Raw genomic sequence first — 15,222 nt, 5'->3', positions numbered from 1 at the left:
GAAAAAGGCACAATAATATTGTGTTGAGTAGAGGTATTTTAAATAAATTGCGGTTGAATGAGATTTTTGTTTTTGTAGTAGTATCATTAAGTTACTGGTATTTGTATCTAATACAAAAGTTCTGGTATTGTGACATCCCAACTGGAAAGCACCTTCTGAATTAGCATGACTCTATTGCCTGAAACGTTTCAGATGTCAGTGTGCTAAAGTTATATTTAAATATCAATATGTCAATATACTGTAACGACACATGCAATGGCACATGTAGCATCCATAGGTACTGTAATTGAAAAATTGGTTTCATTAAAGCTGGGCAAAAATACTAAAGGCAGAAGAATACAGAAAGGTGAGGCACACAAATGGAAAATGACAAGAGCTGTTATTTGAGAGAAAATGATTTACCCATGTATTGATCATGTTTCCTGTCATTGCAGCTAGCAGCTGATCCAGATCCAAATGTAAAGAGTGGCTCTGAACTTCTGGACAGATTACTGAAGGTTAGTGTTAAATTTACTAGAAACCTAGATGATTTGCATACTTCCTTTTTATCAGATACTTTTTTCTATCGAGGCTTGTCTTGCAGCACTAGTATCTTGAGAAAGAAAGAAGCAGGTGAACAGAAAAAGAGGTCTTTGTGGCTTCTTCAAAGGCTGCAGCCCATCAGTTAGGCACAGCAAATGAGGAGATGTGGAAGTTTATTATAAACTTGGAGAATTAATTTTGAAAAGGGTTAAAATTATTATGAAAGTTAAAATCACTCTGTTGAATCAGGCATGTAACTTAATGGGACAGTATTGTTGCAGAGTTGTTTGTGCTGCTGCCTTATAACTCAAGAAGATACAGATTGAATCCTGGGGCTATACACTGTTTGTATGAAGACTGCATGTTTTCCTTGTGTGTTATGTATGTTGTTGGTGGCTGGGGTTTCTCTCTGCACTTCTTCAGGTTGTTCCTGCCTTGCACATTACAAGCTGCTCCTACTCTCTATTTCTTAACTGGATTATGCTACATGGATGAATTGTTTTAAACAAAAAACAAACAAAAATACATGCATTTATGTATATGACAGAGAGAGTAGGTGGCTCACCTCTGTAGAGTAAATGTTGCTAATTACTTAATTATTTATCTCTTTATAGGACATTGTTACAGAAAGCAACAAGTTTGACCTTGTGGCCTTTGTCCCACTGCTTCGTGAGAGGATATACTCCAATAACCAGTATGCCCGTCAGTTTATCATATCCTGGGTATGGGTTGGTTCTTTTCCAAGTGATTCTTATGTGATTGAATTGAGAGACTTTGTGAGCTGCTCTGGGTTGATTCCATATGCTTATTTTTATATAATGGCAATATTTTACTAGAATATGTTGTGTTGAAAATAACTATCAATTCTATATAAAGCAGCATAATCTGAATTCTTTTGCTGGCATATACAGTATGTGTGCATGTATGTTTTTATAAATACATATATATATATTTTTTTTTCTGTAAAATGAGAATGTGGAATGGGCCTTGTCAGCACATTAGATTCTAATAAGACAATCACCAAAAATAAGCTTTTGCTCCACCAAATACTTAATTGAGTCCAGTATGCAGTCTCTATTAATGTTTTGTTAACGTTGCATAAACTTGAATTTTGAAATTTTTAATAATGAGTCAGTGGATATACAGTCATATGAAAAAGTTTGGGAACCCCTCTCAGCTTGCATAATAATTTACTCTGCTTTCAACAAAAAAAAGATAACAGTGGTATGTCTTTCATTTCCTAGGAACTTCTGAGTACTGGGGTGTTTTCTGAACAAAGATTTTTAGTGAAGCAGTATTTAGTTGTATGAAATTAAATAAAATGTGAAAGTCTGGCTGTGCAAAAATTTGGGTACCCTTGTAATTTTGCTGATTTGAATGCATGTAACTGCTCAATACTGATTACTTGCAACACCAAATTGGTGGGATTAACTCGTTAAGCCTTGACCTTCATAGACAGGTGTGTCCAATCATGAGAAAAGGTATTTAAGGTGGTCAATTGCAAGTTGTGCTTCCCTTTGACTCTCCTCTGAAGAATGACAGCATGGGATCCTCAAAGCAAATCTCAAAAGATCTGAAAACAAAGATTGTTCAGTATCATGGTTTAGGGGAAGGCTACAAAAAGCTATTTCAGAGGTTTCAACTGTAAGGGATGTAATCAGGAAGTGGAAGGCCACAGACACAGTTGTTGTTAAACCCAGGTCTGGCAGGCCAAAAAAAATACAGGAGCAGCATATGCGCAGGATTGTGAGAATGGTTACAGACAACCCACAGATCACATCCAAAGACCTGCAAGAACATCTTGCTGCAGATGGTGTATCTGCACATCGTTCTACAATTCAGCGCAATTTGCACAAAGAACATCTGCATGGCAGGGTGATGAAAAAGAAGCCCTTTCTGCACTCACGCCACAAACAGAGTCGCTTGTTGTATCCAAATGCTCATTTAGACAAGCCAGATTCATTTTGGAACAAAGTGCTTTGGACTGATGAGACAAAATTAGTTATTTGGTCATAACAAAAAACGCTTTTCATGATGGAAGAAGAACACCGCATTTCAAGAAAAACACCTGCTACCTACTGTCAAATTTGGTAGAGGTTCCATCATGCTGTGGGGCTGTGTGGCAAGTTCAGGGACTGGGGCCTTTGTTAAAGTCGAGGGACGGATGATTTAAACCCAATATCAACAAATTCTTCAGGATAATGTTCAAGCATCAGTCACAAAGTTGAAATTACGCAGGGGTTGGATATTCCAACAAGACAATTACCCAAAACACAGTTTGAAATCTGCAAAGGCATTCATGTAGAGGGAGAAGTACAATGTTCTGGAATGGCCGTCACAGTCCCCTAATTTGAATGTCATTGAAAATCTATGGGATGATTTGAAGCAGGCTGTCCATGCTCGGCAGCCATCAAATTTAACTGAACTGGAGAGATTTTGTTTGGAAGAATGATCAAAAATAGCTCCATCCAGAATCCAGACACTCATCAAAGGCTATAGGAGGCATCTAGAGGCTGTTATATTTGCAAAAGGAGGCTTAACTAAGTATTGATGTAATATCTCTGTTGGGGTGCCCAAATTTATGCACCTGTCTAATTTTGTTATGATGCATATTGTATATTTTCTGTTAATCCAATAAACTTAATGTCACTGCTGAAACACTACTGTCTCCATAAGGCATGTCATGTATTAAAATGAATTTACTACTTTGAAAGCTCAGCCAATGATAAACAAAAATCCAAAGAATTAAGAGGGGTTCCCAAACTTTTTCATATGACTGTATGTCTGTACCTTTAAAAAAATATCAGTTTATTTATGAATATTGTGCCATATTGAAGCCAGGAGCTCTTAAGTGCTAGCTATTATTATTCCAAGGATCTTTTTGTCCTATTATGGAGAGTATAGTTTTGAAATGGCAGTTTGCAACGAAGATATTTCATTATGAAGAGGAAGAGTATATTTTTGCCAAGCACAGCATTATTCAGTTATGCCATGATTTATGGCCTTGACAAAATAAAACCTAGGCTTCCATGTTATACCAATTTAATTTCCTTAAGACACAATGGAAAACAGGTACTCCACCCACCCATCCAATCAGCTTTATATGTGCTAGCGTAAAATGCACACTTAAAGTGTACATGGGAACAATATAAATGTAAATATTTTTTATTTCATATACTGAGAAAATAAATTGCGTGCTGTAGTGTAACAAGTTATTTTTTTGATTTCAGGAATTTTTACAGTGCTTTAAAATTTCTAGCCACAAGTCTTCGAAAAAGGAAACTTTTTTTCTTTTTGGAAGACTTGTTCAGTTTTTTGCCCATTTTAAGAGTAATGTATTTAATCAAACATGAATGAATGCTAGTGATCCACTGGAGAGGTGCAGTGTCAGGCTGACCAAAAAACTGTAAAAGTTAAATGTCATAGTATTATTTTTTGCTTTCTGCATATTTACCTTTGTAACAATTTTTAGGATCAACATTACAGTTCTCTGATGTTCAAATTTAATGTTTCTAGATTTTCATTCTGAGTGAAGCTTGCCATCAACTGTATCTAATATTAGATTTTGAATGAGGACCTGAAAAATTGGGCTTCAACAATTGATTATTTAAGTAATTAAGTATTCCACCAATTATTCCATTGAGTAATTGAGTAATCAGATAAATACTTTTGCTTTATTTAAGAACAATGGAAAATATATATAAAATAGAAAATAAGACATCTCTCTTAAAATTAACAGGTAATCGATTTTCTTTTTAGAAAAAACACCATTTTTATTGCTTAAATTGCATACAATAAAAATATTTGTCAAAACTAAACTCATTTAAAGAAAACATTGAAATGCAAAAACAAATACAGTGATCCCTCGCTATATCGCGCTTCGACTTTTGCGACTTCACTCCATCGCGGATTTTAAATGTAAGCATATCTAAATATATATCACGGATTTTTTGCTGGTTCGCGGATTTCTGCGGACAATGGGTCTTTTAATTTATGGTACATGCTTCCTCAGTTGGTTTGTCCAGTTGATTTCATACAAGGGACTCTATTGGCAGATGGCTGAGAAGCTACCCAACCAGAGCACGTATTACGTATTAAATAAAACTCCTCAATGATAAAAAATATGCTTCCCACGCGGTGCTTCGCATACTTGAAAGACCGAGCAGCACGTATTGATTTTTGATTGTTTGGTTTTCTCTCTCTCTCACTCTCTCTGACATTCTCTGCTCCTGACGGAGGGGGTGTGAGCAGGGGGGCTGTTCGCACCCCTAGACGATACGGGCGCTCGTCTAAAAATGCTGAAAGATTACCTTCACGTTGCTCCCTTTCTTGCAGCTACTTTGTCAAGCGACATGCTTCCCGCACGGTGCTTTGCATACTTAAAAGCTCGAAACGGCACGTATTGATTTTTGATTGTTTGCTTTTCTCTGTCTCTCTCACTCTCTCTGACATTCTCTGCTCCTGACGGAGGGGGTGTGAGCAGGGGGGCTGTTCGCACACTGGCCTGGAGGATACGGACGCTCCTCTAAAAAATGCTGAAAGACTACCTTCACATTTCTCCCTTACTTGCAGCTGCTTTGTCCGGTGGTGCTTTGCATACTTAAAAGCCAAACAGCCCAATTGATTTTTGATTGTTTGCTTTTCTCTCTCTCTCTCTGAGAGTCTCTGCTCCTGACGAACAAGCCAGTTTCCCTTTCATATTGTACGTGTTCAGTCTCTCCCTGTGCATTTCCTGTGCAGCGAGCAAGAGAGAGAGAGCGCGACACACACACACACACACACACACAGACAGGCGCAAGAGAGAGACACAGACACACACACAGGCGTGAGAGAGACACACACAGGCACGAGATATATATATATATATGTGTGTGTGCGTGTGCGCGTGTGCGTGTGTGTATATATATATATATATATATATATATATATATATATATATATAATAATAAAAGGCAAAGCCCTCACTGACTGACTGACTGACTGACTCACTCACTCATCACTAATTCTCCAACTTCCCGTGTAGGTGGAAGGCTGAAATTTGGCAGGCTCATTCCTTACAGCTTACTTACAAAAGTTAGGCAGGTTTCATTTCGAAATTCAAAGCGTAATGGTCATAACTGGAACATATTTTTTGTCCATACACTGTAATGGAGGAGGCGGAGTCACGTATCGCGTCATCACGCCTCCTACGTAATCACGTGAACTAAAAACAAGGAAGAGATTTACAGCACGAGTCACACGCGGGAACGAAGGTAAATGACGTTAATTTTTGACTGTCTTTTAATACTGTGTAAGCATACATATTAACACATGTGCAATTAAACGTGTGCATTTACGGGGTGATTTCTCAGGCTTAAAAGCTCACCTTTTATTAAACGCGGGAACAAAGGTAACTGACGTTGTTCACTGTCTTTTAATACTGTGTAAGCATACATATTAACACATGTGCAATTAAACGTGTGCATTTACGGGGTGATTTCTCAGGCTTAAAAGCTCGCCTTTTACTAAAAAGGTAAATGCAAAACTATTTTCAATCAGTTTATTGAAACGCTCCCGTTAAGGATTGCAATAACATATTCGCGAGATAAAAGAACGAAGTAGGGGGAAATGGAGGAACATCCGCAAACAGCGAAGAGCAAAAAATTAATTAAACAATTGAGAACGGAGCGAGTGAAGCATACAAGCATGTTCATAAGGGAAACAAAGCACGGTGTAAAACGTAAGTTTAAATTAACTTTATAGAAACGCTCCCGCTGCAGATTGCAATAACATATTCGCGAGATAAAAGTTTAATGAGAACACACGAGGTATAAACGAAACACACGCCGTGGCGCAACGTTAGGGGCAACAGTTTCAACCATTCTATGATCTGCTTCTCGCAACTGAAAGACGGCACATGGCGGATGTTAGCCGACTTGCTGACCGCAACGTTAGGGGCTTCAACTATGGCGCTGACGCCACATCTCAGTGCCAACACTTTGCAGACTGTACTTAAAAGACACGCCCTCCTCACTGGACAGTTAAAAAGACCAATGAAACTAACGATGACATCAAGTATTACACAATCAAAAGTAGGAAAGGAGGCATCTTCATAAAATGCGTGTGGGATGATTTGCATGACACGCTGCTTTAAAAAAAAAAAGATAAAAAAAATACGGGATAAATCCCGTCCAGTATTGATTCAAAACGGGACGCGCAATTTCATTCTCAAACGCGCCACGATTCCGTATTTTAAAGGACGGGTGGCAACCCTACAGTGCCAGGTAAGCACCCATACAATCACATTGTGATTCACACTAGGAATGCAATGAATGTAATTACCCCGATCTACATACAAGGCGAAAGTCTTGCAACATTCAAAGATGATGGTTTGGGATAATTAGTACTTATTAAGTACACCATGGAACATAAAAGAGCTTATGAAGCCTTGAACCGAAAAAAGCAACATCTCAGAGATCGTAAAAAAAAAAAAAGGAGGTAATGTCGTTTTACTCGCTGTACATTTTAGTCAAACATTACCAGTTATTCCACGAGGGAGACCAGCAGATGAACTCAACGCGTGTTTAAAATCCATGCTTCTCCCACGGTCGGTTATATGTCGCGTGTTCTCGGGTAGGTACACCAAAAAATGTATACATTTAAGCATGTAATGGGCAAACAAAAAATGAGGTATACCCGAAGGCACTGCAGTAGTACTCAATGTAACTTTACTTCTTAAATGTTAATGTTTTACTGTTTAATAATTTATACGCTTCTTATATATTGTTCAAATTCTTTTATCAAAATACCAGTGACAGCGCAATGCACGATAACATGGAGTCAATACACCATACGCATCTGCCCACGGCCGCCCTGGTGTGCGCAGATAGGAGTTGATTCTAAAATAAAATAAACATAAAAAGAGTAATACAATCATCACCCATAAAGCGGATAGCAGACGTGACGTATTATATGTGTACCAGATTTCAAGTCAATAGGTGAAACGGTTTGCAAGCTACAGGGGATTTAAAATCCTGGGCAGACCAACGAAAAGCCACGGTAGCAAATTATAGAAGAAGATTTTACTGTTTAATAATTTATATTTATATGAAATGTGCTTCTTATATATTACTTCATATTATCATATGATAATGATGTTAATGTTGTTTATATTGATTTCTATGTTATTGTAAGTGCATCTATGTGTGTGTATGTATGTATGTATGTATGTATGTATGTATGTATGTATGTATGTATGTATGTATGTATGTATGTGTATATATATATATATATATATATATATATATATATATATATATATATATAAAATATATATATATAAAATATATATATATAAAATATATATAAAAAATATATGTGTATATAATATATCTGTATATGTGTGTGTATATGTGTATATGTATATATATATGACAGCAACACTCATAACAATGACAACACAATTACATTGACAATCATGTTACGTTATTTTTAAAATGTTTCCTTTACTTTTTCATAACCTCTTTAACACACTACTTCTCCGCTGCGAAGCGCGGGTATTTTGCTAGTATATATATATATATATATATATATATATATATATATATATATATATATATATATATATATATATATATATATAATATTTGTGGTCGTAAACCGATTTGGTCGTGAACCGAAGCAATTTCCCCAATAGGATTGTATGTAAATACAATTAATCCGTTCCAGACCGTATGAACTGTATGTAAATATATATTTTTAAAGATTTTTAAGCACAAATATAGTTAATTACACCATAGAATGCACAGTGTAATAGTAAACTAAATGTAAAACATTGAATAACACTGAGAAAACCTTGAACAACAGAGAAAACTAACACTGCAATAGTTTGCGCTATAGCGCTACCAACCTCTGGCTAAAAACACTTTTTTTTTTAATGAGTTTTACGCACAGGGAAAAAAATGAACATTTGAAAAAATCCGTAATTTAATAAACCACCAAGAAAAGTAACATTGCAACAATGCACGCTACGAACCAATTGCTGTAAACAGAAGTGAAAACAAAATCACGCCCAGTGCATTCTTTAACTGCCTTCCTACCTTATGCATCCAGCTGTCTCTCTCGCGCTGCCTGTGTGTGTGTGTGTCTCTCTCGCGCTGCCTGTGTGTGTGTGTGTGTGTGTGTGTGTCTCTCTCTCTCCTCGCGTGCCTGTGTGTGTGTGTGTCTCTCTCTCTCTCTCGTGTGTGTGTCACTCTCTCTCTCTCTCTTGCTCGCTGCACAGGAAATGCATAGGGATAGACTGAACATGTACAAACCGAAAGGGAAACTGGCTTGTTCGTATACATAGTTTGTGGTCGTGAACCGAGGCAAAAGTTTGGTGAACTTTTTGGTCGTAAACCGATTTGTACGTGTTCAGAGACGTTCGTGAACTATAATATATATATATAATATATATATATATAAAATGTGTATAGGGTGGTCCAGATCTAATTATGCAATTTTCATTACGCTATAACTTATTAAGTTTATTACATAGAGAATTCACAGCATCTGCCCTGCACAGAGATTTCACTTAAAATTCTTTTTGTTGCTGATAGGTGGCAGCACCTGCTCTATATTCCAAAATGGCGGGGAGACGGTTGTCAGTTGAACAGTTGCATAATTAGATCTGGAACACCCTTGTATATATAGAGCCACCTCTAAGAGGAAACTGAATAAAATAAGTGTAATACTAAATAATTTCATTCTGTAGTTAGGTTGATTTATTTCTTAATAGTTTCTCCTAAAATTACGGAGCTGCTCTTTATATAATTGATTGTTATAATTGGTTCCAGTTATATTTATTTAAACTTTTACTTAGAAATTCCTCTACTCTGCTTCTGTACTCTAGATCCTGGTTCTTGAGTCTGTTCCAGATATCAATCTTTTGGAATATTTGCCTGAAATCTTGGATGGGCTGTTCCAGATTTTGGGTGATAGTAGTAAAGAGATCCGTAAAATGTAAGTTTCCTAACAATTTTTTTTTTTTTGTAGTAAGTAGTGTTCTGACAGTATGTAAAGTCAAACAGCAAGAGCATATTTTATAGGTGGGGAATACAGTATATTCAAAACAATGTTGATTTGCTGACGTTAAAGATAAAATTTTTTTGCTTCTTTTTTTTTTGTGTAACCAACTTTTTATTGAACTTGAAATGTATATAGAGGTACCTCGTCATTAATTGATATGAGGGATAAAATTGAGAGAAAGAGAAACTGTATGACAGAATTATAATCCTTAATCCACCAACTTCATTCCCTCCGCCCTCATCAGAATCAATTTATAATGTCTTAAAAACTGGATTGGACATCGTCAGAATTTCATTTTGAATGACTGATGTTTTAAACATATTGGGTCAATGCATTTGCTATTTTCAAATTAAAAAAAAATACATAATCCCCAAATTGAGTCAAATATACAATCTTCAATCTTTTGTATATCTGCATTTTTTATTGTATTGATTTTGAGAATTTTATTACATTTAATATATTAATAATTTGCATGAGAATACATTTTGCCTATGATACAGTTCATATTGCAGTTCATAATTCAAGATGCAATATTCAATTGATGCAAAATTTTCATAAAAGAAATGTACTGAATGTTTTGTGTTACTTATTATGAGAAAAAACAAATTGAAATCAGTGCAACATTACAAAAGTACTAACCTAAGTTTTTGTCTTATTTTTTTTATTAAAATACAATAGTCTTAAATATTAAGGTAAAGTATATGCACTACAGTAATATAAGACTTGTTCAATGTTGATTAACACATGCAAGTAATGATTCCACTGCAGGCTGTACATGTGACCGTAAAGACGCTGTAAACCTGTAATATAAAGTTAATCAAGTGTAAAACAATTAAAATGCAAATTTTTCTTTGTTTTCTGAATTTACATAAAACATTGCTCCAACAATGGTGTCCCTGTTATTTCCTGTTTAAATGCCTTGCTGACCATTAGCTGTGGTTCCTGATTAAATCTATGAAGAACTTATAATATTTTCTTTTAAGAAAAATACAAATTTTGGAAATTTGCATGAAGCTGAAACTTCTCCACAGTATCCTTCTGCAGCTGAACACACTCAATCAGTGGGTACAGCAAGAACTAGAAAATTGACTGCTCTCTTCCTCTGCTATGCTAGAGGACTACCTTTGCAAGGTTCACTTCCATAAAAGTCCTCCTTGTTGAATTCTACCCCTACTTCTGAATTGATGTAAGTGAAAAATGCATCAATGTCTCCAGCACTGATTCATCTGTGGCTCATGAAAGTTGCAGTAACTGTAGGTTTTAGCTCTTAGTAGCGTTTGTGTATATCATGAAACCTGTTCCATTACAGTAAATTTCTGGTTTGGTGGTTGCAATCGATTTCAAAAAAAGTCTGTGGATGAAATGAAACAATGTTACAATTGGCCATACTCATCAGAAAATTCAACTCACTAAATGAAGTGTGTCTGAGAAACACGTAATCAGAGATCTCTTTGTTGTGCACCCCTAACATTCACCTTCACACTATTATATACATGGTGAATATTAGTTCTGTGAATGTGCAGGTTATTAGACTTTCAGTCGGATTTTTAAATCCACTGTTTTTGATAAAGGATGCTTTACTTTATCTCTGTGTTTCATTTGTGTCTTATGGTAATGTCACACAGTGCACAATACAAGGCCACATTTTGTATTGTCATTATTATGTATTGTGGAATTTGATACAATGAAATGTTGTCTCATGCCTGATTACCAATCTGTAAAGCATACTGTACTAAATCATATTCAGGTCAGTTTTTTTGTGAATAAATCTGAAGATAAGATAAATATATTAAGGAAAAGAAATGAGGAGATGTCTCAAATTTATTGTCCTTGTAAAAGACATATGAATACACAAAGTACATCTTCAACCTCAGTCAGACAATATAAAGCTCAGTTCTTTGACAATTGTGCAATGTGTTTGTCAGCATTTTTTTGTTTTATTAAGACAGATGCAAGAAAGTAACAATAAAAAAATATTTCTCAACCCTGCAAAATCACTACAGTATCACAGCATGCTCCTGCTTAGTGCTGGGACAAAACACTCGTAAACATCAATATTTTTGCTCTTACGTGCCTTCACTAAACTCCCTTAATTTGTTAGGCAAATTCAAGTCATGCATAGACATATGCAGTTACTTGTCTGTATATAGCATCTGGGATACTTTCCCAGTTTGCAGTGTTGATTACACAGGCTGATCAAGACACTTAACATTTGCATACAGATTTCATTGAATAAAACTGTTTTCCTGAACGACTTTCTAATGTTCTTGCTTTTGATGCTGAAGTGCTTATTTGTTACTTCACTTAGAGATTAAGGCTACGAAACATGTATGAAGCAATGTGATCATTGGTAATACAGAGAAATGTGCACTTTGCAATCAGGCTTTGTTTACACTTTGGCCCATTGGGACTGTGTGAATAGAAGAATTGGAGACAATATCTTTAATGACATGAAAAAAATCATGGGTACATATATGTTCCCTGATGACATTAGTGATTGTGAACATGGCTGCAAATTGGTTTTGTAGTTTTCAGGTTAGCTATCAAAAGAAAAATGTCTTCTCTTACTACCAGTCTCTCTGTGCTGTACTGTAAACTCAAATACTTTTGTGTATTTGATACAGTAGTTTAAGTAATTGAGCCACTGACTGTACTAAATCGTTACTTTTTTTTTTGTTATAGCTTTTCTGCTTATTACCACATTTAATGTTTAACTTTGTCAACACAGGACATTTGTCCTGTTAACAACAGCACACACATTATAAACCTTTATTAACTCTTCCCACATGATAATGTAGTGGTCAGTTTTACTCAGCCAATTTTTGCCTCCATGTGACATATAAATTTGACTCTAGAAGTATTTCCTTTTTATGAACATGACTGGCAGCAATGTAAAGTCTACATGTTGGTGTGGGACAATGTTTTTTAGAATGCAGTCAGTAGAAGTTAGTAGAGAGTTGTTTTCATATCTGTTAGTTTTACTGCATATTTGGGTGAAGGGTTTTCCTTTTTCTCTTGAGGTTACTCTTTTTCATAAACATTTAGATTCAACCTCCCACTTATTTTTAAATGATTACAAAGATAAAGCACTGAGAGAAGTCATGATTTTTCAAATTTAGTTGTAAATATTATGCATGACAAATTCAGTAATTTACTTGTAATAAAGCTGAAATCATCCTGTTCGTTTAAAAAGTAATTTTCTGTACCTGCTCTAGTATTTTAATTCAGCATTTAGGCTGCTCCCCTGATATATTTTTTATATATATTTTTTAACATATTTTGTTAACCTTGGTAGCATTATAATAATGCTATGACTCGCTTGACCTTTATTTGAAATGTTTATTGGTCTGGCTTATTCAATTTAAAGGTTATTCATTTACTGTCTTTTACACTGGAATAGGCTGTATCAACCAAGGTTTTTGGAAAATGCTACATTGAAAAATGTACATTGGTGCACACACATTTTAAAGTATTAACATTTTGACATTTCTTTCTATTCTGACATTGGCAGCTAAATCAACAATATTGCCCAGTGCAACATATTTTAAGACTGTCACAGTGTACTTGGCAATTTGTATTGACATTTTTTAAATATTGTCATTTGGTTTCCTGAAACCATACCATGTTTTTTTTTCTTTTTGGTTTCTCTTTTCTCCTTCTAGGTGTGAAGTAGTTTTGGGAGAGTTTCTCAAAGAAATAAAGAAATCATCACCCAATGTCAAGTTTGCAGAAATGGCTAACATCTTGGTGATCCACTGCCAAGGATCTGATGATTCCAAACTAAGTAATACCTAGTACTTTCATTATGTTACAGTTATTCTTGGTTTCTTGTTACTAGGATGAAAACCACTTCAGTAGAATTAATTATCCAAAAAAATGATAATTAATGATGATATTAATTTTTCATGAATGCTGCTCAGATGTCAGTTCTTCTTTGAGCAAAATATTGCCAAATAGCCAGCTATTTAGGTGACTTTAGTGTTTACACAGATATTTTGGAATGTGTATTTCTATAGTAATCCTTTTTTTCTTGCAATTATTAGCAGTCCTTTCTATATTTCTCTGAAATTAAACATGTATTGTAAGCAGCTTACTGTATCAGATGAAATTTGTCATTGCTGTTATAAGCTAGGTGTTTTTAATATAAAATTTGCAAAACGGAAGTCATTTTTAGGGTGCATTTCTATCTACATAAAATAATCTGTCATTTGTATGGAAATACAATTTTATATTGGTATTTTTATAACTTTTATATCTATTTAAATGTATCACTTTTATTTAAGCAAATTACAAATTTGTGTTTTTTGCAGACCTTAGGATTCCTTTTCAAGAATTTACTGCAGTTTAATCATACACTCTTGACTTCTAAAACCACAGCCCAATGGGCTTAGTTAAAATTCTCCCTTGTTGCAATAAGTGATATTCTTCAATTGTCCATTTTCTTAAAGGGTTCCAAAGCTCATGCTGATCACATTAAATGCATGACAGGTACCAGCTTAATACTTCATAGCAGTCCATTACTTGTTCTACTTACTCGGTCATTCTGGGCTAATCTAGGTTCAGCTATCAGTGTATTCTTGCCACTAACTCAAAGCAAAGTAAATTAAAGTAGGTAGAGAAGGAAGAAAGAGTAGTCTTGAGATTTGGCATTAAAAACACTTTGAAGTTCAAGCAAAATGGTTTGTCATGTCAAAAGGTTCTTCATTAATGGTCCAATTACAGTCTGTTTTTAAGTTTTACCTACTTGTAGTATTTTTTTTTCTCTCTGTCAAAGCTAATGACCTGATTCAGCTCACAGCCATGTCTTGGATGCGGGAGTTTATCCAGCTGGCTGGTCGTGTAATGTTGCCCTACTCCTCTGGAATTCTAACAGCGGTGCTTCCTTGCCTATCCTACGACAACCACAAGAAAAGTATCCTATATAATTTTGCCCTAGTTTTGCTTTATTTGTTATTTTTATTGGTAATGGTTAATTTGTTTAATAAGTATTTACCAATAAATGCAGTGACCTGCAGATTTGATAGCACAATGGTATATGTTTACTGCTTATTAACAGATCATTGGGTAATTACTTTTTCATTTTTTCCTGGGAATCTAATGTTTATGCAATTTTATAAACACAGTAATCACTCTTTAAATGTTTTCGAGTTTTAAAAAAAAAAAAAAAAAAAGTAAAATATGCAGCATTCCATTTTTAAACTTGATTAATCCAATACAGAGTCACAATGACTGGAGCCTCTCTTATCAGCATTGTGTGCAAGGTGGGAAACTCCAGAAAGCACACCGTTCCATCATAGGGCACATTTACTCACACCCACATACTGTACACACACTGAATAATACTTGGTAAACTTAAGGTTCATATTTGACCAATGTAGAGAACCCAGACAGTCTAGCCTGTCGTCTGCCAAGTTACTGTGAAGTGTTGAATTTGACTAGATGATTAAATACTTCAATTCTCCAGTAGTGGTGAGCAAACCCTGTGGAGTTTGCTTTGCCATGTTTGGTGAAATTATGGAAATGTTGAGGTTTGCTGAACTCTGTGAAATGCATTGAACTCATTTGGGAAGGAAGGAGCTTTATGGAAGCTGTGCTAACCACTGCACTATGTTGCCTCAAACAACAATAGAGCCAGATGTAACTATAACCACAGAC

General features: G+C 35.2%; 1 protein-coding gene across 1 annotated transcript in view; it reads left to right on the top strand.

Moving 5' to 3' along the window:
* Positions 1 to 15,222, top strand: part of vac14 (vac14 homolog (S. cerevisiae)) — a 201,993-nt gene that overhangs the window by 41,338 nt on the left and 145,433 nt on the right. The window contains exons 4-8 of the mRNA XM_028809690.2: positions 435 to 497; positions 1,137 to 1,244; positions 9,392 to 9,501; positions 13,230 to 13,351; positions 14,342 to 14,479. Coding sequence (XP_028665523.2) covers positions 435 to 497; positions 1,137 to 1,244; positions 9,392 to 9,501; positions 13,230 to 13,351; positions 14,342 to 14,479 — 541 coding nt within the window. The remainder of the gene's footprint in view (positions 1 to 434; positions 498 to 1,136; positions 1,245 to 9,391; positions 9,502 to 13,229; positions 13,352 to 14,341; positions 14,480 to 15,222) is intronic.

Source organism: Erpetoichthys calabaricus, chromosome 9 (assembly GCF_900747795.2).
Source record: "Erpetoichthys calabaricus chromosome 9, fErpCal1.3, whole genome shotgun sequence".
NCBI classification, from domain to species: domain Eukaryota; kingdom Metazoa; phylum Chordata; class Cladistia; order Polypteriformes; family Polypteridae; genus Erpetoichthys; species Erpetoichthys calabaricus.
This window is presented reverse-complemented; position numbering and strand designations above follow the sequence as displayed.